This window comes from Salvelinus namaycush, unplaced genomic scaffold (genome assembly GCF_016432855.1).
Source record: "Salvelinus namaycush isolate Seneca unplaced genomic scaffold, SaNama_1.0 Scaffold3388, whole genome shotgun sequence".
Classification (NCBI taxonomy): Eukaryota; Metazoa; Chordata; class Actinopteri; order Salmoniformes; family Salmonidae; genus Salvelinus; species Salvelinus namaycush.
Window position 1 is genome coordinate 279 of NW_024060328.1, and position 25,339 is coordinate 25,617.

The following is a 25,339-nucleotide window of genomic DNA, read 5'->3' on the forward strand; positions in this document are numbered from 1 at the left end:
ATATCTCTTCCCTCCTACCTGAGGATATCTCTTCTCCCCTACCTGATGATATCTAGGATCTGTGCACTTCCTCCATCTCTTCCCCCCCCTACCTGGAGGATATACTCTTCCACCCTACCTGAGGATATCTAGATCTAGTGCACTCCTCCATCTCTTCCCCCCCTACCTGAGGATATCTAGGATCTGTGCACTCCTCCATCTCTTTCCCCCCCTACCTGACGGTAGGAACATCTTCCCAGCTCCAAACAGGTCCCCCACCACCTTCATGCCGTTCATCAGGGGCCCCTCGATGACGTGTAGGGGCCTCGGATAGAGCTCAGCCTGGGACCTGGCCTCCTCTGTATCCTCTACCACATACTTATCTATACCCTGGAAACAGTGAGAGAGACAGAAGGGATATCGATAGTAATAGTGATGGAGAAAGAGGGAGATTTGTACCTTACATTTATCGGTACAGTTTGACAAAAACATTTTTTATTAGATATACACTACTGTTCAAAAGTTTGGGGTCCTTGTTTTTGAAAGAAAAGCACATTTTTTTTGTCCATTAAAATGACATCAAATTGATCAGAAATACAGTGTAGTATCGTAGCTGGAAACATCAGATTTTTAATGGAATATCTACAGAGGCCCATTATCAGCAACCATCACTCCTGTGTTCCAATGGCACGTTGTGTTAGCTAATCCAAGTTTATCATTTTAAAAGGCTAATTTATCATTAGAAAACCCTTTTGTAATTATGTTAGCATGACTGAAAACTGTTGTCCTTATTAACTTTTTATGGCTGCAGGGGCAGTATTGAGTAGCTCTGATTAAAGGTGCCCATTTCAAACGGCCTCGTACTCAATTCTTGCTCGTACAATATGCATATTATTATTACTATTGGATAGAAAACACTCTCTAGTTTCTAAAACCGTTTGAATTATATCTGTGAGTCAAACAGAACTCATTTGGCACAAACTTCCTGACCAGGAAGTGGAAAGCCTGAAATCGAGGCTCTGTTCTTCTTCCTGCCTATACATGGGCATGATACGTAAGAGTCTACGTGCACTTCATAGACCTTCCCCTGGATGTCAAGAGGCTGTGAGAGAAGAAATTTAGTGTTTATCTTGGTCTGAAGTGGAATACAAGCTCTTTGTATGACGTGTCCCTCATTTCCGGTACTCTGGGGAGCGCGAGGTGGACAGTGGGATTGCCTTCTGTTTAGCTGCCGTTATGGACGACTACTATCTCCGGCTTTGATTTTATTTGATACATGTGACCATATCATCGTAAAGTATGTTTTTTCAATATAGTTTAATCAGATTATTGAAATTTTTTCGGGAGTTTTGCCGTGTTCCGTTCTCTGACTTTGTTGACGATGGAGAGATCCGTGCCACTTGGCTAGTGCGCTTGCTAAATGAAGAGGGAAAGTTGCCGTTCTAAATCCAAACAACGATTGTTCTGGACAAAGGACACCTTGTCCAACATTCTGATGAAAGATCAGCAAAAGTAAGAAACATTTTATGATGCTATTTCATATATCTGTCGTACATGTGAACTAGTCGTGGGCGCCCAACGTTTGGGTACTCTAGCTATACCGAAGCTGCATATCGTAATGAAGTTATTTTTAGAATTCTAACACTGCGATTTCATTAAGAACTAATGGATCTATCATTTCCTATACAACATGTATTTTTTTGTTATGTTTATGAATAGCTATTTGGTCAGAATATGTGTGTCAGAAAAAGTGTCAGGAAAAATCCGGACGTAGTGGGAAAAAGTAGCTAAGTTAGCACAATGTGTAACCATTGATTTCAGCTCTAAATATGCACATTTTCGAACAAAACATAAGTGTATGTATAACCTGATGTTATAGGACTGTCATCTGAGGAAGAAAATCAAGGTTAGTAAAAAATTATATATCTTTTGCTTGTTTGTTACGATCGCTTACTTTTGCTACTGGGAAATTGCTTGTGTTTTTGGCTATTGTGGTAAGCTAATATAACGCTATATTGTGTTTTCGCTGTAAAACACTTGATAAATTGGAAATATTGTCTGGAATCACAAGATGCCTGTCTTTCAATTGCTGTACACTATGTATTTTTCAGAAATGTTTTATGATGAGTATTTAGTTATTTGGCGTTGGTGTCTGTAATTATTCTGTCTGCTTTCGGTGCAATTTCTGATTGTAGCTGCAATGTAAACTATGATTTATACCTGAAATATGCATATTTTTCGAACAAAACATAGATTTATTGAATAACATGTTATAAGACTGTCATCTGATGAAGTTGTTTGTTGGTTAGTTTGGTTGGTTCTTGGTTAGTTAGGTTGGCTTTGTGCATGCTACCTGTGCTGTGAAAAATGTCTGTCCTTTTTTGTATTTGGTGGTGAGCTAACATAAATATACGTGGTGTTTTCGCTGTAAAACATTTTAAAAATCGGACATGTTGGCTGGATTCACAAGATGTGTACCTTTCATATGCTGTATTGGACTTGTTAATGTGTGAAAGTTAAATATTTAAAAAATATATATTTTGAATTTCGCGCCCTGCACTTGAGCTGGCTGTTGTCATAAGTGTACCGACGTCGGGCTGCAGCCAGAAGAAGTTAAAGAAGCCATAAACTGGCCTTCTTTAGACTAGTTGAGTATCTGGAGCATCAGCATCTCTCCTACTAACCTTGATGAACCCATACTATACTAACCTTGATGAACCCATACTATACTAACCTTGATGACCCCATACTCCAGCCTCTCTCCTACTAACCTTGATGAGCCCACACTATACTAACCTTGATGAGCCCATACTATACTAACCTTGATGAGCCCATACTATACTAACCTTGATGAACCCATACTATACTAACCTTGATGAACCCATACTATACTAACCTTGATGACCCCATACTCCAGCCTCTCTCCTACTAACCTTGATGAACCCATACTATACTAACCTTGATGAACCCATACTATACTAACCTTGATGACCCCATACTCCAGCCTCTCTCCTACTAACCTTGATGAACCCATACTATACTAACCTTGATGACCCCATACTCCAGCCTCTCTCCTACTAACCTTGATGAGCCCATACTATACTAACCTTGATGAGCCCATACTATACTAACCTTGATGAGCCCATACTATACTAACCTTGATGAGCCCATACTCCAGCCTCTCTCCTACTAACCTTGATGAGCCCACACTATACTAACCTTGATGAGCCCATACTATACTAACCTTGATGAGCCCATACTATACTAACCTCGATGAGCCCACACTATACTAACCTTGATGAGCCCATACTATACTAACCTTGATGAGCCCATACTCCAGCCTCTCTCCTACTAACCTTGATGAGCCCATACTCCAGCCTCTCTCCTACTAACCTTGATGAGCCCATACTATACTAACCTTGATGAGCCCATACTCCAGCCTCTCTCCTACTAACCTTGATGAGCCCCTACTATACTAACCTTGATGAGCCCATACTATACTAACCTTGATGAGCCCATACTCCAGCCTCTCCTCCACAGTTCCCTCTCGCCACTCATCCGTCTGGACCACCTTCTTCCCTCCTTTGGCACAGCTCTGAAAACGACAGGATTCTCTTCAGAGAACAACTATGGGAACTAGTACACTGTACTAGGGATCAGGTAACCCCAGCGAGCAGGGACATACAGCCACAGAGTTACAGGACATGTACTGTGTTTACCAGGTGGACCAGTATGTACCTGTTCATACAGCAGAATATGTACTGTGCTAACCAGGTGTACCAGTATGTACCTGTTCATACAGCAGAATATGTACTGTGTTAACTAGGTGGACCAGTATATACCTGTTCATACAGCAGAATATGTACTGTGTTACCCAGGTGGAACAGTATGTACCTGTTCATACAGCAGAATATGTACTGTGTTACCCAGGTGGACCAGTATGTACCTGTTCATACAGCAGAATATGTACTGTGCTAACCAGGTGTACCAGTATGTACCTGTTCATATAGCAGAATATGTACTGTGTTAACTAGGTGGACCAGTATATACCTGTTCATACAGCAGAATATGTACTGTGTTAACCAGGTGGACCAGTATATACCTGTTCATACAGCAGAATATGTACTGTGTTAACCAGGTGGACCAGTATGTACCTGTTCATATAGCAGAATATGTACTGTGTTAACCAGGTGGACCAGTATGTACCTGTTCATACAGCAGAATATGTACTGTGTTAACTAGGTGGACCAGTATATACCTGTTCATACAGCAGAATATGTACTGTGTTAACCAGGTGGACTGGTATGTACCTGTTCATACAGCAGAATATGTACTGTGTTAACCAGGTGGACTGGTATGTACCTGTTCATATAGCAGAATATGTACTGTGTTAACCAGGTGGACCAGTATGTACCTGTTCATACAGCAGAATATGTACTGTGTTAACCAGGTGGACCAGTATATACCTGTTCATACAGCAGAATATGTACTGTGTTAACCAGGTGGACTGGTATGTACCTGTTCATACAGCAGAATATGTACTGTGTTAACCAGGTGGACTGGTATGTACCTGTTCATATAGCAGAATATGTACTGTGTTACCCAGGTGGACCAGTATGTACCTGTTCATACAGCAGAATATGTACTGTGTTACCCAGGTGGACCAGTATGTACCTGTTCATACAGCAGAATATGTACTGTGTTACCCAGGTGGACCAGTATGTACCTGTTCATATAGCAGAATATGTACTGTGTTAACTAGGTGGACCAGTATATACCTGTTCATACAGCAGAATATGTACTGTGTTAACCAGGTGGACCAGTATATACCTGTTCATACAGCAGAATATGTACTGTGTTAACCAGGTGGACCAGTATGTACCTGTTCATATAGCAGAATATGTACTGTGTTAACCAGGTGGACCAGTATGTACCTGTTCATATAGCAGAATATGTACTGTGTGTAAAGCACAAACCTGTTGCATACCGGCACAGTACGTTATACTAGGATATGTACTGTAGTGTGTAAACCATATGCAGAGCCTTTGGCAAGTATTCAGACCACTTGACTTCTTCCACATTTGTTACATTACAGCCTTATTCTAAAATGTATTGTTTATTTTCCTCATCAATCTACACACAATACACCCCATAATGACAAAGCAAAAACAGTTTTTTTTAATGTTTGCTAGTTTACATAAGTATTCAGACCCTTTACTAAGTACTTTGTTAAAGCACCTTTGGCAGCGATTACAGCCTTGATTCTTCGTGGGTATGACACAACAAGCTTGGCACACCTGTATTTGGGGAGTTTCTCCCATTCTTCTCTGTAGATCCTCTCAAGCTCTGTCAGGTTGGATGGGGAGTGTCGCTGCACAGCTATTTTCAGGTCTCTCCAGAGATGTTCGATCGGGTTCAAGTCCGGGCTCTGGCTGGGCCACTCAAGGACATTCAAAGACTTGTCTCGAAGCCACTCCTGCGTTGTCTTGGCTGTGTGTTTAGAGTCATTGTCCTGTTGGAAGGTGAACCTTCACCCCAGTCTGAGGTCCTGAGCGCTCTGGAGCAAATTTTCATCAAGGATCTCTGAACTTTGCTCTGTTCATCTTTCCCTCGATCCTGACTAGTCTCCCAGTCCCTGCCACTGAAAAACATCCCCACAGCATGATTCTGCTACCACCATGCTTCACCGTAGGGATGGTGGCAGGTTTCCTCCAGACGTGACGCTTGGCATTCAGGTCAAAGAGTTCAATCTTGGTTTCATCAGACCAGAGAATCTTGTTTCTCATGGTCTGACAGTCATGTGCCTTTTACTGAGGAGTGGCTTCCGTCTGGCCACTCTACCATAAAGGTCTGATTGGTGGAGTGCTACAGAGATGGTTGTCCTTCTGGAAGTTACTCCCATCTCCACAGGGGAACTCTAGAGCTCTGTCAGAGGGACCACCGGGTTCTTGGTCCCCTCCCTGACCAAGGCCCTTCTCCCCCGATTCCTCAGTTTGGCCGAGCGGCCAGCTCTAGGAAGAGTCTTGGTGGTTCAAAACTTCTTCCATTTAAGAATGATGGAGGCCACTGTGTTCTTGGGGACCTTCAATGCTGCAGAAATGTTTTGGTACACTTCCCCAGATCTGTGCCTCGACACAATCCTGTCTCGGAGCTCTACTGACAATTCCATCGACCTGGCTTGGTTTTTGCTCTGACATTCACTGTCAACTGTGGGACCTTATATAGACACGTGTGTGCCTTTCCAAATCATACCCAATCAATTTAATTTACCACAGGTGGACTCCAATCAAGTTGTAGAAACATCTCAAGGATGATCAATGGAAACAGGATGCACCTGAGCTCAATTTAGAGTGTCATAGCAAAGGGTCTGAATACTTACATAAATAAGATATTTCTGTTGAACAAATTTGGCAACATTTCTAAAAAAACACGTTTTCGCTTTGTCATTAAGGGATATTGTGTGTAGATCGCTGAGGGAAAATAATCTTTAATCCATTTTAGAATAAGGCTGTAACGTAACAAAATGTGGGAAAAGTCGAAGGGGTCTGAATTCTTTCCCGAAGGCAATGTACCGGTGCATACAGGCACAGTATGTTTACTAGGATATGTACTGTACTGTGTAAACCATATACCTGTTATACTAGGATATGTACTGTACTGTGTAAACCATATACCTGTGACTACAAGCACAGTAAGTTATACTAGGATATGTACTGTACTGTGTAAACCATATACCTGTGCGTACAGGCACAGTAAGTTATACTAGGATATGTACTGTACTGTGTAAACCATATACCTGTGCGTACAGGCACAGTAAGTTATACTAGGATATGTACTGTACTGTGTAAACCATATACCTGTGTGTACAAGCACAGTAAGTTATACTAGGATATGTACTGTAGTGTGTAAACCATATACCTGTGCATACAGGCACAGTACGTTATACTAGGATATGTACTGTACTGTGTAAACCATATACCTGTGTGTACAGGCACAGTACGTTTACTAGGATATGTACTGTATTGTGTAAACCATATACCTGTGTGTACAGGCACAGTACGTTATACTAGGATATGTACTGTACTGTGTAAACCATATACCTGTGTGTACAGGCACAGTACGTTTACTAGGATATGTACTGTACTGTGTAAATCATATACCTGTGCATACAAGCACAGTAAGTTATACTAGGATATGTACTGTAGTGTGTAAACCATATACCTGTGCATACAGGCACAGTACGTTATACTAGGATATGTACTGTACTGTGTAAACCATATACCTGTTATACTAGGATATGTACTGTACTGTGTAAACCATATACCTGTTATACTAGGATATGTACTGTACTGTGTAAACCATATACCTGTGCGTACAGGCACAGTATGTTTACTAGGATATGTACTGTACTGTGTAAACCATATACCTGTTATACTAGGATATGTACTGTACTGTGTAAACCATATACCTGTTATACTAGGATATGTACTGTATTGTGTAAACCATATACCTGTGCGTACAGCAGCAGTTATACTAGGATATGTACTGTACTGTGTAAACCATATACCTGTTATACTAGGATATGTACTGTACTGTGTAAACCATATACCTGTGCGTACAGCAGCAGTTATACTAGGATATGTACTGTACTGTGTAAACCATATACCTGTTATACTAGGATATGTACTGTACTGTGTAAACCATATACCTGTGCGTACAGCAGCAGTTTCTCTGTGGCCTCCGGGTCTTTGTTCCAGATGAGATTCTCGCACATGAGCAGGAGCTCCTTGTCAATATCATCATAGACAGGCAGGCTGCCAGCGTTCACTATGCCCATGTCCATACCGTCCTATAGGAGACAGCAGGACAACAGGGTTACTCATGCAGTGGTAACGTAGTAGGGCCGTAGCTAGCTAGATGTCGATAGCCACTGGCTAACGTAGTAGGGCCGGTAGCTAGCTAGATGTCGATAGCCACTGGCTAACGTAATAGGGCCGTAGCTAGCTAGATGTCGATAGCCACTGGCTAACGTAGTAGGGCCGGTAGCTAGCTAGATGTCGATAGCCACTGGCTGACTCATGCAGTGGTAACGTAGTAGGGCCGTAGCTAGCTAGATGTCGATAGCCACTGGCTAACGTAGTAGGGCCGGTAGCTAGCTAGATGTCGATAGCCACTGGCTAACGTAATAGGGCCGTAGCTAGCTAGATGTCGATAGCCACTGGCTAACGTAGTAGGGCCGGTAGCTAGCTAGATGTCGATAGCCACTGGCTAACGTAATAGGGCCGTAGCTAGCTAGATGTCGATAGCCACTGGCTAACGTAATAGGGCCGTAGCTAGCTAGATGTCGATAGCCACTGGCTAAAGTAATAGGGCCGTAGCTAGCTAGATGTCGATAGCCACTGGCTAAAGTAATAGGGCCGTAGCTAGCTAGATGTCGATAGCCACTGGCTAACGTAATAGGGTCGGTAGCTAGCTAGATGTCGATAGCCACTGGCTGACTCATGCAGTGGTAACGTAGTAGGGCCGTAGCTAGCTAGATGTCGATAGCCACTGGCTAACGTAATAGGGTCGGTAGCTAGCTAGATGTCGATAGCCACTGGCTGACCCATGCAGTGGTAACGTAGTAGGGCCGGTAGCGAGCTAGATGTCGATAGCCACTGGCTAAAGTAATAGGGCCGTAGCTAGCTAGATGTCGATAGCCACTGGCTGACCCATGCAGTGGTAACGTAGTAGGGCCGGTAGCGAGCTAGATGTCGATAGCCACTGGCTGACTCAGGCAGTGGTAACGTAGTAGGGCCGGTAGCGAGCTAGATGTCGATAGCCACCGGCTGACTCATGCAGTGGTAACGTAGTAGGGCCGGTAGCTAGCTAGATGTCGATAGCCACCGGCTGACTCATGCAGTGGTAACGTAGTAGGGTCGGTAGCTAGCTAGATGTCGATAGCCACCGGCTGACTCATGCAGTGGTAACGTAGTAGGGCCGGTAGCTAGCTAGATGCCGATAGCCACTGGCTGACTCATGCAGTGCTAACGTAGTAGGGCCGGTAGCTAGCTAGATGTCGATAGCCACTGGCTGACTCATGCAGTGGTAACGTAGTAGGGCCGGTAGCTAGCTAGATGTCGATAGCCACCGGCTGACTCATGCAGTGCTAACGTAGTAGGGCCGTAGCTAGCTAGATGTCGATAGCCACCGGCTGACTCATGCAGTGGTAACGTAGTAGGGCCGGTAGCGAGCTAGATGTCGATAGCCACCGGCTGACTCATGCAGTGGTAACGTAGTAGGGTCGGTAGCTAGCTAGCTGTCGATAGCCACCGGCTGACTCATGCAGTGGTATCGTAGTAGGGCCGGTAGCGAGCTAGATGTCGATAGCCACCGGCTGACTCATGCAGTGGTAACGTAGTAGGGCCGGTAGCTAGCTAGATGTCGATAGCCACTGGCTGACTCATGCAGTGGTAACGTAGTAGGGCCGTAGCTAGCTAGATGTCGATAGCCACTGGCTGACTCATGCAGTGGTAACGTAGTAGGGCCGGTAGCTAGCTAGATGTCGATAGCCACTGGCTGACTCATGCAGTGGTAACGTAGTAGGGCCGGTAGCGAGCTAGATGTCGATAGCCACTGGCTGACTCAGGCAGTGGTAACGTAGTAGGGTCGGTAGCTAGCTAGATGTCGATAGCCACTGGCTGACTCATGCAGTGCTAACGTAGTAGGGCCGTAGCTAGCTAGATGTCGATAGCCACCGGCTGACTCATGCAGTGGTAACGTAGTAGGGCCGGTAGCGAGCTAGATGTCGATAGCCACCGGCTGACTCATGCAGTGGTAACGTAGTAGGGTCGGTAGCTAGCTAGCTGTCGATAGCCACCGGCTGACTCATGCAGTGGTATCGTAGTAGGGCCGGTAGCGAGCTAGATGTCGATAGCCACCGGCTGACTCATGCAGTGGTAACGTAGTAGGGCCGGTAGCTAGCTAGATGTCGATAGCCACTGGCTGACTCATGCAGTGGTAACGTAGTAGGGCCGTAGCTAGCTAGATGTCGATAGCCACTGGCTGACTCATGCAGTGGTAACGTAGTAGGGCCGGTAGCTAGCTAGATGTCGATAGCCACTGGCTGACTCATGCAGTGGTAACGTAGTAGGGCCGGTAGCGAGCTAGATGTCGATAGCCACTGGCTGACTCAGGCAGTGGTAACGTAGTAGGGTCGGTAGCTAGCTAGATGTCGATAGCCACTGGCTGACTCATGCAGTGGTAACGTAGTAGGGCCGGTAGCTAGCTAGATGTCGATAGCCACTGGCTGACTCATGCAGTGGTAACGTAGTAGGGCCGTAGCTAGCTAGATGTCGATAGCCACTGGCTGACTCATGCAGTGGTAACGTAGTAGGGCCGGTAGCGAGCTAGATGTCGATAGCCACCGGCTGACTCATGCAGTGGTAACGTAGTAGGGCCGGTAGCTAGCTAGATGTCGATAGCCACTGGCTGACTCATGCAGTGGTAACGTAGTAGGGCCGGTAGCTAGCTAGATGTCGATAGCCACTGGCTGGCGTGGTAGAGGAAGGCTCCACCTACCTTGATGGCGTGGTAGAAGGCTCCACCTACCTTGATGGCGTGGTAGAAGGCTCCACCTACCTTGATGGCGTGGTAGAGGAAGGCTCCACCTACCTTGATGGCGTGGTAGAGGAAGACTCCACCTACCTTGATGGCGTGATAGAGGAAGACTCCACCTACCTTGATGGCGTGATAGAGGAAGGCTCCACCTACCTTGATGGCGTGGTAGAAGACTCCATCTACCTTGATGGCGTGATAAAGGAAGGCTCCACCTACCTTGATGGCGTGGTAGAGGAAGGCTCCACCTACCTTGATGGCGTGTTAGAGGAAGACTCCACCTACCTTGATGGCGTGATAGATGAAGGCTCCGCCTACCTTGATGGCGTGATAGAGGAAGGCGCCATGCATGGCCTCTCTGATGACCTCCATGCCTCTGAAGGAGAAGGACAGGTTGGACAGGCCTCCACTGATCCTGGCCCCAGGCAACAACTCCTGTAGAGAAATATATATAAATATTATATACTGTTAAAAGGACAGGTTGATCCTGGCCCCAGGCAAAAACTCCTGTAGAGAAATATATATAAATATTATATACTGTTAAAAGGACAGGTTGATCCTGGCCCCAGGCAAAAACTCCTGTAGAGAAATATATATAAATATTATATACTGTTAAAAGGACAGGTTGATCCTGGCCCCAGGCAACAACTCCTGTAGAGAATTATATATATATATACACTGCTCAAAAAAATAAAGGGAACACTTAAACAACACAATGTAACTCCAAGTCAATCACACTTCTGTGAAATCAAACTGTCCACTTAGGAAGCAACACTGATTGACAATAAATGTCACATGCTGTTGTGCAAATGGAATAGACAAAAGGTGGAAATTATAGGCAATTAGCAAGACACCCCCAATAAAGGAGTGATTCTGCAGGTGGTGACCACACACCACTTCTCAGTTCCTATGCTTCCTGGCTGATGTTTTGGTCACTTTTGAATGCTGGCGGTGCTCTCACTCTAGTGGTAGCATGAGACGGAGTCTACAACCCACACAAGTGGCTCAGGTAGTGCAGTTCATCCAGGATGGCACATCAATGCGAGCTGTGGCAAGAAGGTTTGCTGTGTCTGTCAGCGAAGTGTCCAGAGCATGGAGGCGCTACCAGGAGACAGGCCAGTACATCAGGAGATGTGGAGGAGGCCGTAGGAGGGCAACAACCCAGCAGCAGGACCGCTACCTCCGCCTTTGTGCAAGGAGGTGCACTGCCGGAGCCCTGCAAAATGACCTCCAGCAGGCCACAAATGTGCATGTGTCTGCTCAAACGGTCAGAAACAGACTCCATGAGGGTGGTATGAGGGCCCGACGTCCACAGGTGGGGGTTGTGCTTACAGCCCAACACCGTGCAGGACGTTTGGCATTTTCCAGAGAACACCAAGATTGGCAAATTCGCCACTGGCGCCCTGTGCTCTTCACAGATGAAAGCAGGTTCACACTGAGCACATGTGACAGACGTGACAGAGTCTGGAGACGCCGTGGAGAACGTTCTGCTGCCTGCAACATCCTCCAGCATGACCGGTTTGGCGGTGGGTCAGTCATGGTGTGGGGTGGCATTTCTTTGTGGGGCCGCACAGCCCTCCATGTGCTCGCCAGAGGTAGCCTGACTGCCATTAGGTACCGAGATGAGATCCTCAGAGCCCTTGTGAGACCATATGCTGACACATGCACATTTGTGGCCTGCTGGAGGTCATTTTGCAGGGCTCTGGCAGTGCTCCTCCTGCTCAAAGGCGGAGGTAGCGGTCCTGCTGCTGGGTTGTTGCCCTCCTACGGCCTCCTCCACATCTCCTGATGTACTGGCCTGTCTCCTGGTAGCGCCTCCATGCTCTGGACACTACGCTGACAGACACAGCAAACCTTCTTGCCACAGCTCGCATTGATGTGCCATCCTGGATGAGCTGCACTACCTGAGCCACTTGTGTGGGTTGTAGACTCCATCTCATGCTACCACAAGAGTGAAAGCACCGCCAGCATTCAAAAGTGACCAAAACATCAGCCAGGAAGCATAGGAACTGAGAAGTGGTGTGTGGTCACCACCTGCAGAACCATTCCTTTTTTGGGGGTGTCTTACTAATTGCCTATAATTTCCACCTTTTGTCTATTCCATTTGCACAACAGCATGTGAAATTTATTGTCAATCAGTGTTGCTTCCTAAGTGGACAGTTTGATTTCACAGAAGTGTGATTGACTTGGAGTTACATTGTGTTGTTTAAGTGTTCCCTTTATTTTTTTGAGCAGTGTATTATATACTGTTAAAAGGACAGGTTGATCCTGGCCCCAGGCAACAACTCCTGAAGAGAATTATATATATAAATATTATATACTGTTAAAAGGACAGGTTGATCCTGGCCCCAGGCAACAACTCCTGTAGAGAATTATATATATAAATATATTATACTGTAGTATATATATACTGTTAAAAGGACAGGTTGAATCTGACCCCAGGTAAAGACTCCTACAGAAAACACAGTATGGGTCAGTACATGAAAGCCTGGAAGCCCACACTGCCATGCATGATGTTTGAAATCCCCCTGAGATCCATCTCCTGTCCCAGGCAGACCCTGGACAGCTGAGTGCTGGGACATCACCACTGCTATCAATACAGAAAGACACAGTCCCATAGGAAATCCCCCTGAGGTCCATCTCCTGTCCCAGGCAGACCCTGGACAGCTGAGTGCTGGGACATCACCACTGCTATCAATACAGAAAGACACAGTCCAATAGGAAATCCCCCTGAGATCCATCTCCTGTCCCAGGCAGACCCTGGACAGCTGAGTGCTGGGACATCACCACTGCTATCAATACAGAAAGACACAGTCCCATAGGAAATCCCTGAGAGTGACAAACAGGAAGTAGTGTTGTGACCAGACCCTGGACAGCTGAGTGCTGGGACATCACCACTGCTATCAATACAGAAAGACACAGTCCAATAGGAAATCCCCCTGAGGTCCATCTCCTGTCCCAGACAGACCCTGGACAGCTGAGTGCTGGGACATCACCACTGCTATCAATACAGAAAGACACAGTCCCATAGGAAATCCCCCTGAGATCCATCTCCTGTCCCAGGCAGACCCTGGACAGCTGAGTGCTGGGACATCACCACTGCTATCAATACAGAAAGACACAGTCCCATAGGAAATCCCCCTGAGGTCCATCTCCTGTCCCAGGCAGACCCTGGACAGCTGAGTGCTGGGACATCACCACTGCTATCAATACAGAAAGACACAGTCCCATAGGAAATCCCTGAGAGTGACAAACAGGAAGTAGTGTTGTGACCAGACCCTGGACAGCTGAGTGCTGGGACATCACCACTGCTATCAATACAGAAAGACACAGTCCCATAGGAAATCCCTGAGAGTGACAAACAGGAAGCAGTGTTGTGACCAGACCCTGGACAGCTGAGTGCTGGGACATCACCACTGCTATCAATACAGAAAGACACAGTCCAATAGGAAATCCCTGAGAGTGACAGGAAACAGGAAGCAGTGTTGTGACCAGACCCTGGACAGCTGAGTGCTGGGACATCACCACTGCTATCAATACAGAAAGACACAGTCCAATAGGAAATCCCGGAGAGTGACAGGAAACAGGAAGCAGTGTTGTGACCAGACCCTGGACAGCTGAGTGCTGGGACATCACCACTGCTATCAATACAGAAAGACACAGTCCAATAGGAAATCCCTGAGAGTGACAAACAGGAAGCAGTGTTGTGACCAGACCCTGGACAGCTGAGTGCTGGGACATCACCACTGCTATCAATACAGAAAGACACAGTCCAATAGGAAATCCCGGAGAGTGACAGGAAACAGGAAGCAGTGTTGTGACCGCGTTAAAGGAAACACGACCCCGGGTCTCAACTGACCTTGATGAGCCTGGTGGCTCGGATGAAGTTGATGGCGTACTCGCCGTGTTCCTCCATGCCCGTGCCGATGGTCAGGATGTTGGGGTCAAAGATGATGTCGTTGGGGTCAAAGCCCACTTGAGTTACCAGGAGACGATAGGCTCTGCTACAGATCTCGACCTTGCGCTCCGTCTCAGTAGCCTGTATAGGAACCAGAGAAGAGGGCTGTTCCCGAGGCCTGATCGTTTCCCGGACAACAGTCTTTTATCCATGAGGTAACGGGTTCCAATCCCCTGTCGCAGGAGTAGTGGTCTGCCAAGCACCCATAGCCCACAGCAGCACAGGATGGAACCCCACCCCACCTACCACTTACATCCTGTTAACCCCCCCCCTCTAGGAATGTACCTGGATTTCTGCATAAATTGGGTCATAAAATTTGATCTGATCTTCATCTAGGTCACAACAATAGACAAACACAGTCTGCTTAAACTAATAAAACAGACACACAATATGTTTCCATGTCTTTATTGAACACACCGTGTAAACATTCACAGTGCAGGGTGGGAAAAGTACGTGAACCCTTGGATTTAATAACTGGTTGACCCTCCTTTGGCAGCAATAACCTCAAGCAAATGTTTTCTGTAGTTTCGGATCAGACCTGCACAACGGTCAGGAGGAATTCTGGACCGTTCCTCTTTACCAAACTGTTTCAGTTCAGCAATGTTGTTGGGATGTCTGGTGTGAACCGCACTCTTGAGGTCACGCCACAGCATCTCAATCGGGTTGAGGTCAGGACTCTGACTGGGCCACTCCAGAAGGTTGAGGTCAGGACTCTGACTGGGCCACTCCAGAAGGTTGAGGTCAGGACTCTGACTGGGCCACTCCAGAAGGTTGAGGTCAGGACTCTGACTGGGCCACTCCAGAAGGTTGAGGTCAGGACTCTGACTGGGCCACACCAGAAGGTTGAGGTTAGGACTCTGACTGGGCCACTCCAGAAGGTTGAGGTCAGGACTCTGACTGGGCCACTCCAGAAGGTTGAGGTCAGGACTCTGACTGGGCCACTCCAGAAGGTTGAGGTCAGGACTCTGACTGGGCCACTCCAGAAGGTTGAGGTCAGGACTCTGACTGGGCCACTCCAGAAGGTTGAGGTCAGGACTCTGACTGGGCCACTCCAGAAGGTTGAGGTCAGGACTCTGACTGGGCCACTCCAGAAGGTGTATTTTCTTCTGTTGAAGCCATTCTGTTGTGGATTTACTTCTGTGTTTTGGGTCGTTGTCCTGTTGCGTCACCCAACTTCTGTTGAGCTTCAATTGGAGGACAGATAGCCTTACATTCTCCTGCAAAATGTCTTGATAAACTTAGGAATTCATTTTTCCGTCGATGATAGCAAGCTGTCCAGGCCCTGAGGCAGCAAAGCAGCCCCAAACCATGATGCTCCGTCCACCAGACTTTACAGTTGGGATGAGGTTTTGATGTTGGTGTGCTGTGCCTTTTTTCTCCACACATAATGTTGTGTTCCTTCCAAACAACTCATCTGTAGTCTCATCTGTCCACAGAATATTTTGCCAGTAGCGCTGTGGAACATCCAGGTGCTCTTTTGCAAACTTCAGATGTGCAGAAATGGGTTTTTTTGGACAGCAGTGTCTTCTTCTGTGGTGTCCTCCCATGAACACCATTCTTGTTTAGTGTTTTACGTATCGTAAGACTCGTCAACAGAGATGTTAGCATGTTCCAGAGATTTCTATAAGTCTTTAGCTGACACTCTAGGATTCTTCTTAACCTCATTGAGCATTCTGCACTGTGCTCTTGCAGTCATCTTTGCAGGACGGCCACTTCTAGGGAGAGTAGCAACAGTGCTGGACTTTCTCCATTTATAGACAATTTGTCCCACCGTGGACTGATGAACATCAAGGCTTTTAGAGATACTTGTGTAACCCTTTCCAGCTTTATGCAAATCAACAATTAATCTCCCGTCTTCTGAGATCTATTTTGTTTGAGGCATGGTTCACATCAGCCAATGCTTCTTGTGAATAGCAAACTCACATTTTGTGAGTGTTTTTTATAGGGCAGGGCAGCTCTGACCAACATCTCTAATCTCAGACTGTGTGAGTGTTTTTATAGGGCAGGGCAGCTCTGACCAACATCTCTAATCTCAGACTGTGTGAGTGTTTTTATAGGGCAGGGCAGCTCTAACCAACATCTCTAATCTCAGACTGTGTGAGTGTTTATAGGACAGGGCAGCTCTAACCAACATCTCTAATCTCAGACTGTGTGAGTGTTTTTATAGGGCAGGGCAGCTCTAACCAACATCTCTAATCTCAGACTGTGTGAGTGTTTATAGGACAGGGCAGCTCTGACCAACATCTCTAATCTCAGACTGTGTGAGTGTTTATAGGGCAGGGCAGCTCTAACCAACATCTCTAATCTCAGACTGTGTGAGTGTTTATAGGGCAGGGCAGCTCTAACCAACATCTCTAATCTCAGACTGTGTGAGTGTTTATAGGACAGGGCAGCTCTAACCAACATCTCTAATCTCAGACTGTGTGAGTGTTTTTATAGGGCAGGGCAGCTCTAACCAACATCTCTAATCTCAGACTGTGTGAGTGTTTATAGGGCAGGGCAGCTCTAACCAACATCTCTAATCTCAGACTGTGTGAGTGTTTATAGGGCAGGGCAGCTCTAACCAACATCTCTAATCTCAGACTGTGTGAGTGTTTATAGGGCAGGGCAGCTCTGACCAATATCTCTAATCTCAGACTGTGTGAGTGTTTTTATAGGGCAGGGCAGCTCTGACCAACATCTCTAATCTCAGACTGTGTGAGTGTTTTTATAGGGCAGGGCAGCTCTAACCAACATCTCTAATCTCAGACTGTGTGAGTGTTTTTATAGGGCAGGGCAGCTCTAACCAACATCTCTAATCTCAGACTGTGTGAGTGTTTATAGGACAGGGCAGCTCTGACCAACATCTCTAATCTCAGACTGTGTGAGTGTTTTTATAGGGCAGGGCAGCTCTAACCAACATCTCTAATCTCAGACTGTGTGAGTGTTTATAGGACAGGGCAGCTCTAACCAACATCTCTAATCTCAGACTGTGTGAGTGTTTTTATAGGGCAGGGCAGCTCTAACCAACATCTCTAATCTCAGACTGTGTGAGTGTTTTTATAGGGCAGGGCAGCTCTAACCAACATCTCTAATCTCAGACTGTGTGAGTGTTTATAGGACAGGGCAGCTCTAACCAACATCTCTAATCTCAGACTGTGTGAGTGTTTTTATAGGGCAGGGCAGCTCTAACCAACATCTCTAATCTCAGACTGTGTGAGTGTTTTTATAGGGCAGGGCAGCTCTGACCAACATCTCTAATCTCAGACTGTGTGAGTGTTTTTATAGGGCAGGGCAGCTCTAACCAACATCTCTAATCTCAGACTGTGTGAGTGTTTATAGGACAGGGCAGCTCTAACCAACATCTCTAATCTCAGACTGTGTGAGTGTTTTTATAGGGCAGGGCAGCTCTAACCAACATCTCTAATCTCAGACTGTGTGAGTGTTTTTATAGGGCAGGGCAGCTCTGACCAACATCTCTAATCTCAGACTGTGTGAGTGTTTTTATAGGGCAGGGCAGCTCTGACCAACATCTCTAATCTCAGACTGTGTGAGTGTTTATAGGACAGGGCAGCTCTAACCAACATCTCTAATCTCAGACTGTGTGAGTGTTTATAGGGCAGGGCAGCTCTAACCAACATCTCTAATCTCAGACTGTGTGAGTGTTTATAGGGCAGGGCAGCTCTAACCAACATCTCTAATCTCAGACTGTGTGAGTGTTTATAGGGCAGGGCAGCTCTGACCAACATCTCTAATCTCAGACTGTGTGAGTGTTTTTATAGGACAGGGCAGCTCTAACCAACATCTCTAATCTCAGACTGTGTGAGTGTTTTTATAGGGCAGGGCAGCTCTGACCAACATCTCTAATCTCAGACTGTGTGAGTGTTTTTATAGGACAGGGCAGCTCTGACCAACATCTCTAATCTCAGACTGTGTGAGTGTTTTTATAGGGCAGGGCAGCTCTAACCAACATCTCTAATCTCAGACTGTGTGAGTGTTTTTATAGGGCAGGGCAGCTCTAACCAACATCTCTAATCTCAGACTGTGTGAGTGTTTATAGGGCAGGGCAGCTCTGACCAACATCTCTAATCTCAGACTGTGTGAGTGTTTTTATAGGGCAGGGCAGCTCTAACCAACATCTCTAATCTCAGACTGTGTGAGTGTTTTTATAGGGCAGGGCAGCTCTAACCAACATCTCTAATCTCAGACTGTGTGAGTGTTTATAGGGCAGGGCAGCTCTGACCAACATCTCTAATCTCAGACTGTGTGAGTGTTTTTATAGGGCAGGGCAGCTCTAACCAACATCTCTAATCTCAGACTGTGTGAGTGTTTATAGGGCAGGGCAGCTCTAACCAACATCTCTAATCTCAGACTGTGTGAGTGTTTATAGGACAGGGCAGCTCTAACCAACATCTCTAATCTCAGACTGTGTGAGTGGTGTTTATAGGGCAGGGCAGCTCTGACCAACATCTCTAATCTCAGACTGTGTGAGTGTTTATAGGGCAGGGCAGCTCTAACCAACATCTCTAATCTCAGACTGTGTGAGTGGTGTTTATAGGGCAGGGCAGCTCTAACCAACATCTCTAATCTCAGACTGTGTGAGTGGTGTTTATAGGGCAGCTCTAACCAACATCTCCAATCTCGTCTCATTGATTGGACTCCAGGTTAACTGACTCCTGACTCCAATCAGCTTTTGGAGAAGTCATTAGCCTCAGGGTTCACATACTTTATCCAACCTAATGTTTAAAATGTTGTATTCAATATAGACAAGAAAAATACAATAATGTGTGTGTTTTTAGTTTAAGCAGAATATGTCTATTGTTGTGACTTAGATGAAGATCAGATCAAATTTTAGGACCAATTAACTTCTCGAGGGAAGGGGGCAGCATTTGGAATTTTGGATGAAAAGCATGCCCAAATTAAACTGCCTGCTTCTCGGGCCCAGAAGATATGATATGCATATAACTGGTAGATTTGGATAGAAAACAGTCTAAAGTTTCCAAAACTGTTAAAATAGTGTCTGTGAGTATAACAGAACTGATTTGGCAGGCGAAAACCTGAGAAAAATCCATTCAGGAAGCCGTTTTTTGGGGGGGTTTTGTAGTTTTCTATTCAATGCCATTACAGTATCCATTGACTTAGGACTCAAATTGCAGTTCCTATGCCTTCCACTAGATGTCAACAGTCTTTAGAAATTGTTTCAGGCTTGTATTCTGAAAAATGAGGAAGTAAGAGCAGTCAATGAGTGGCCCTAAAGTGTCACAGAGCTTTTTCATGCGCGCGACCGAGAGAGTGCCTTTCTTGTTTACCTTTTATATTGACGACGTTATTGTCCGGTTGAAATATTATTGATTATTTAGGCTAAAAACAACCTGAGGTTTGAATATAAACATCGTTTGAAATGTTTCTATGAACTTTACGGATACAATTAGGATTTTTTTGTCTGCGTTTGAGCCTGTGGATTACTGAAGAAAACGCATGAACAAAACTGAGGTTTTTGGATATAAAGAGACTTTATCGAACAAAAGGAACATTTATTGAGTAAATGAATGTCTGCTGAGCGCAACCATATGAAGATCATCAAAGGTAAGGGATTAATTTTATCTCTTTTTCTAAATTGTGTAACTTTTCTACTTGGCTGGTTACTGTTTGTAATTATTTGTCTAGTGGGCTATGTTCTCATAATCGTAATGTATGCTTTCGCCGTAAAGCATTTTTTAAATCTGACACCGTGGTTGGATTCACAAGAAATTCATCTTTAAACCTATGTAAAATATGTTTTGTTTTCTAAATTTTCATAATGAGTATTTCTGTATTTGAATTTGGCGCCCAGCAGTTTCACTGGCTGTTGAAGAGGTGGGACGCTACCGTCTCACATACCCAAGAGAGGTTAATGCAGAAATCCAGGTAATTCCAAAGGGTTCACATACTTTTTCTTGCCGCTGTATGTCCTACCATCTCCTTCCCAACTGTCGGTCTCACCTGACCCTCCTCGTCGAACGCCATAACAACCACGGCAGCCCCGTAGCGTCTGACAGTCGTAGCTCTCTGGAGAAACTCCTCCTCTCCTTCCTTCAGACTGATGCTGTTCACGATACACTTCCCCTGACAACACTTCAGTCCCGCCTTGATCACCTCGAAGTTCGACGAGTCTATACACAGAGGTACCTAGGAGAGGAGAGAGAGAGAGGACACCTGGAAGTTAGACCAGTCTATACACAGAGGTACCTAGGAGAGGAGAGAGAGAGAGAGAGGACACCTGGAAGTTAGACCAGTCTATACACAGAGGTACCTAGGAGAGGAGAGAGAGGACACCTGGAAGTTAGACCAGTCTATACACAGAGGTACCTAGGAGAGGAGAGAGAGAGAGAGACCTGGAAGTTAGACCAGTCTATACACAGAGGTACCTAGGAGAGGAGAGAGAGGAGGACACCTGGAAGTTAGACCAGTCTATACACAGAGGTACCTAGGAGAGGAGAGAGAGAGAGAGGACACCTGGAAGTTAGACCAGTCTATACACAGAGGTACCTAGGAGAGGAGAGAGAGGACACCTGGAAGATAGACCAGTCTATACACAGAGGTACCTAGGAGAGAGAGAGAGGGAGAGGACACCTGGAAGTTAGACCAGTCTATACACAGAGGTACCTAGGAGAGGAGAGAGGACACCTGGAAGTTAGACCAGTCTATACACAGAGGTACCTAGGAGAGGAGAGAGAGAGAGAGGACACCTGGAAGTTAGACCAGTCTATACACAGAGGTACCTAGGAGAGGAGAGAGAGAGAGAGGACACCTGGAAGTTAGACCAGTCTATACACAGAGGTACCTAGGAGAGGAGAGAGAGGAGGACACCTGGAAGTTAGACCAGTCTATACACAGAGGTACCTAGGAGAGGAGAGGAGAGAGAGGACACCTGGAAGTTAGACCAGTCTATACACAGAGGTACCTAGGAGAGGAGAGAGAGAGAGGAGGACACCTGGAAGTTAGACCAGTCTATACACAGAGGTACCTAGGAGAGGAGAGAGAGGAGGACACCTGGAAGTTAGACCAGTCTATACACAGAGGTACCTAGGAGAGGAGAGGAGAGAGAGGACACCTGGAAGTTAGACCAGTCTATACACAGAGGTACCTAGGAGAGGAGAGAGAGAGAGGAGGACACCTGGAAGTTAGACCAGTCTATACACAGAAGTACCTAGGAGAGGAGAGAGAGAGAGAGAGGACACCTGGAAGTTAGACCAGTCTATACACAGAGGTACCTAGGAGAGGAGAGAGAGAGGAGGACACCTGGAAGTTAGACCAGTCTATACACAGAGGTACCTAGGAGAGGAGAGAGAGAGAGGACACCTGGAAGTTAGACCAGTCTATACACAGAGGTACCTAGGAGAGGAGAGAGAGAGAGAGACCTGGAAGTTAGACCAGTCTATACACAGAGGTACCTAGGAGAGGAGAGAGAGAGAGAGAGGACACCTGGAAGTTAGACCAGTCTATACACAGAGGTACCTAGGAGAGGAGAGAGAGAGAGAGGACACCTGGAAGTTAGACCAGTCTATACACAGAGGTACCTAGGAGAGGAGAGGAGAGAGAGGACACCTGGAAGATAGACCAGTCTATACACAGAGGTACCTAGGAGAGAGAGAGAGGGAGAGGACACCTGGAAGTTAGACCAGTCTATACACAGAGGTACCTAGGAGAGGAGAGAGGACACCTGGAAGTTAGACCAGTCTATACACAGAGGTACCTAGGAGAGGAGAGAGAGAGAGAGGACACCTGGAAGTTAGACCAGTCTATACACAGAGGTACCTAGGAGAGGAGAGAGAGAGAGAGGACACCTGGAAGTTAGACCAGTCTATACACAGAGGTACCTAGGAGAGGAGAGAGAGAGAGAGGAGGACACCTGGAAGTTAGACCAGTCTATACACAGAGGTACCTAGGAGAGGAGAGAGAGAGGAGGACACCTGGAAGTTAGACCAGTCTATACACAGAGGTACCTAGGAGAGGAGAGAGGACACCTGGAAGTTAGACCAGTCTATACACAGAGGTACCTAGGAGAGGAGAGAGAGAGAGAGGACACCTGGAAGTTAGACCAGTCTATACACAGAGGTACCTAGGAGAGGAGAGGAGAGAGAGGACACCTGGAAGTTAGACCAGTCTATACACAGAGGTACCTAGGAGAGGAGAGAGAGAGAGGACACCTGGAAGTTAGACCAGTCTATACACAGAGGTACCTAGGAGAGGAGAGGAGAGAGAGGACACCTGGAAGTTAGACCAGTCTATACACAGAGGTACCTAGGAGAGGAGAGAGAGGACACCTGGAAGTTAGACCAGTCTATACACAGAGGTACCTAGGAGAGGAGAGAGAGAGAGAGGACACCTGGAAGTTAGACCAGTCTATACACAGAGGTACCTAGGAGAGGAGAGGAGAGAGAGGACACCTGGAAGTTAGACCAGTCTATACACAGAGGTACCTAGGAGAGGAGAGAGAGAGAGAGACCTGGAAGTTAGACCAGTCTATACACAGAGGTACCTAGGAGAGGAGAGAGAGGGAGAGGACACCTGGAAGTTAGACCAGTCTATACACAGAGGTACCTAGGAGAGAGAGAGAGGAGGACACCTGGAAGTTAGACCAGTCTATACACAGAGGTACCTAGGAGAGGAGAGAGAGAGAGGACACCTGGAAGTTAGACCAGTCTATACACAGAGGTACCTAGGAGAGGAGAGAGAGAGAGAGACCTGGAAGTTAGACCAGTCTATACACAGAGGTACCTAGGAGAGGAGAGAGAGAGAGGACACCTGGAAGTTAGACCAGTCTATACACAGAGGTACCTAGGAGAGGAGAGAGAGAGAGGAGGACACCTGGAAGTTAGACCAGTCTATACACAGAGGTACCTAGGAGAGGAGAGAGAGAGAGGACACCTGGAAGTTAGACCAGTCTATACACAGAGGTACCTAGGAGAGGAGAGAGAAAGGAGGACACCTGGAAGATAGACCAGTCTATACACAGAGGTACCTAGGAGAGGAGAGAGAGGACACCTGGAAGTTAGACCAGTCTATACACAGAGGTACCTAGGAGAGGAGAGAGAGAGAGGACACCTGGAAGTTAGACCAGTCTATACACAGAGGTACCTAGGAGAGGAGAGAGAGGAGGACACCTGGAAGTTAGACCAGTCTATACACAGAGGTACCTAGGAGAGAGAGAGAGGAGGACACCTGGAAGTTAGACCAGTCTATACACAGAGGTACCTAGGAGAGGAGAGAGAGAGAGGACACCTGGAAGTTAGACCAGTCTATACACAGAGGTACCTAGGAGAGAGAGAGAGGAGGACACCTGGAAGTTAGACCAGTCTATACACAGAGGTACCTAGGAGAGGAGAGAGAGAGAGGACACCTGGAAGTTAGACCAGTCTATACACAGAGGTACCTAGGAGAGGAGAGAGAGAGAGAGGACACCTGGAAGTTAGACCAGTCTATACACAGAGGAACCTAGGAGAGGAGAGAGAGAGAGGACACCTGGAAGTTAGACCAGTCTATACACAGAGGTACCTAGGAGAGGAGAGAGAGAGAGGACACCTGGAAGTTAGACCAGTCTATACACAGAGGTACCTAGGAGAGGAGAGAGAGAGAGGACACCTGGAAGTTAGACCAGTCTATAAACAGAGGTACCTAGGAGAGGAGAGAGGAGGAGGACACCTGGAAGTTAGACCAGTCTATACACAGAGGAACCTAGGAGAGGAGAGAGAGAGAGAGAGGGACACCTGGAAGTTAGACCAGTCTATACACAGAGGTACCTAGGAGAGGAGAGAGAGAGGGGGACACCTGGAAGTTAGACCAGTCTATACACAGAGGTACCTAGGAGAGGAGAGAGAGAGAGGACACCTGGAAGTTAGACCAGTCTATACACAGAGGAACCTAGGAGAGGAGAGAGAGAGAGAGAGACCTGGAAGTTAGACCAGTCTATACACAGAGGAACCTAGGAGAGGAGAGAGAGAGAGAGGATTCAGAGGACAGCTAGGAGAGCTGGGTAAGTGAACTTCAGCTTTAGTAAAGGGTCTAAAGGACTTATTCTATAGATGAACTCTGTTCTTAGTGTGGTCTCGTTTTCCCGGCATCTCCCAGCACTTCAACGATGTGGTTCTGCTTCCTGTAGCTCAGTGACATTACCTCTCTGGTAATGTCACAGGAAATGGACAGGAAATTATCAGGAAATGGACAGGAAATTATCACAGGAAATGGACAGGAAATTATCACAGGAAATGGTTTAGAAAACATGATTAAACGTCAGAGTGTGCAGGTATCTATCTTTTTTGAAATGTCCAGCTGATTCCTACCCTGGCGATGTCAGGCTCGGAGGCTATGAGACAGCAGAACCGGGCCATGGCGGCAGGACCCTCCAGCATCCCCTCATCCATGTTGATGTCCAACACCTGGGCTCCCATCTCCACCTGGGTCTTGGCTATGCTCAACGCCTCCTGGAGACAGACAGGGACCCGGTTCACAGACAGGGACCCGGTTCACAGACAAGGACCCGGTTCACAGACAGGGACCCGGTTCACAGACAGGGACACAGTACACATTGAGTCACAGGGTTGTGTTTAATATGCACCAAACACAAGAAGATAGACTGAAACAGGGAGGAACTACCTGAACTTGTCCAATAAGTCATCATTTAGTTTTTTTGTTTCAAAACGTTTTGATACGGTGTGCCCTACTGAACATGGCCCGGGTACACCAGACATGGGTACAGAAGAGAAGATATTCCTCGCTACAATGATCATGCAATCTGTATTCGACTGGGTTTTTAAATTCAGGTGGTATCACGAGGAGGATAACTGG

General features: G+C 46.5%; 1 protein-coding gene across 1 annotated transcript; it reads right to left on the minus strand.

Moving 5' to 3' along the window:
- Positions 1-215: 215 nt before the first annotated feature.
- LOC120040274 (methionine synthase-like) lies at positions 216-24,998 on the minus strand (the record flags this gene model as incomplete). Its single annotated transcript, XM_038985470.1, has 7 exons — positions 24,835-24,998; positions 20,495-20,680; positions 14,435-14,614; positions 10,894-11,010; positions 7,688-7,828; positions 3,485-3,574; positions 216-369 (listed from the first exon to the last, which is right to left on the minus strand). Coding segments are annotated over exons 1-7 (976 nt in total), but the record flags the coding sequence as incomplete, so codon positions are not given.
- Positions 24,999-25,339: the final 341 nt, after the last annotated feature.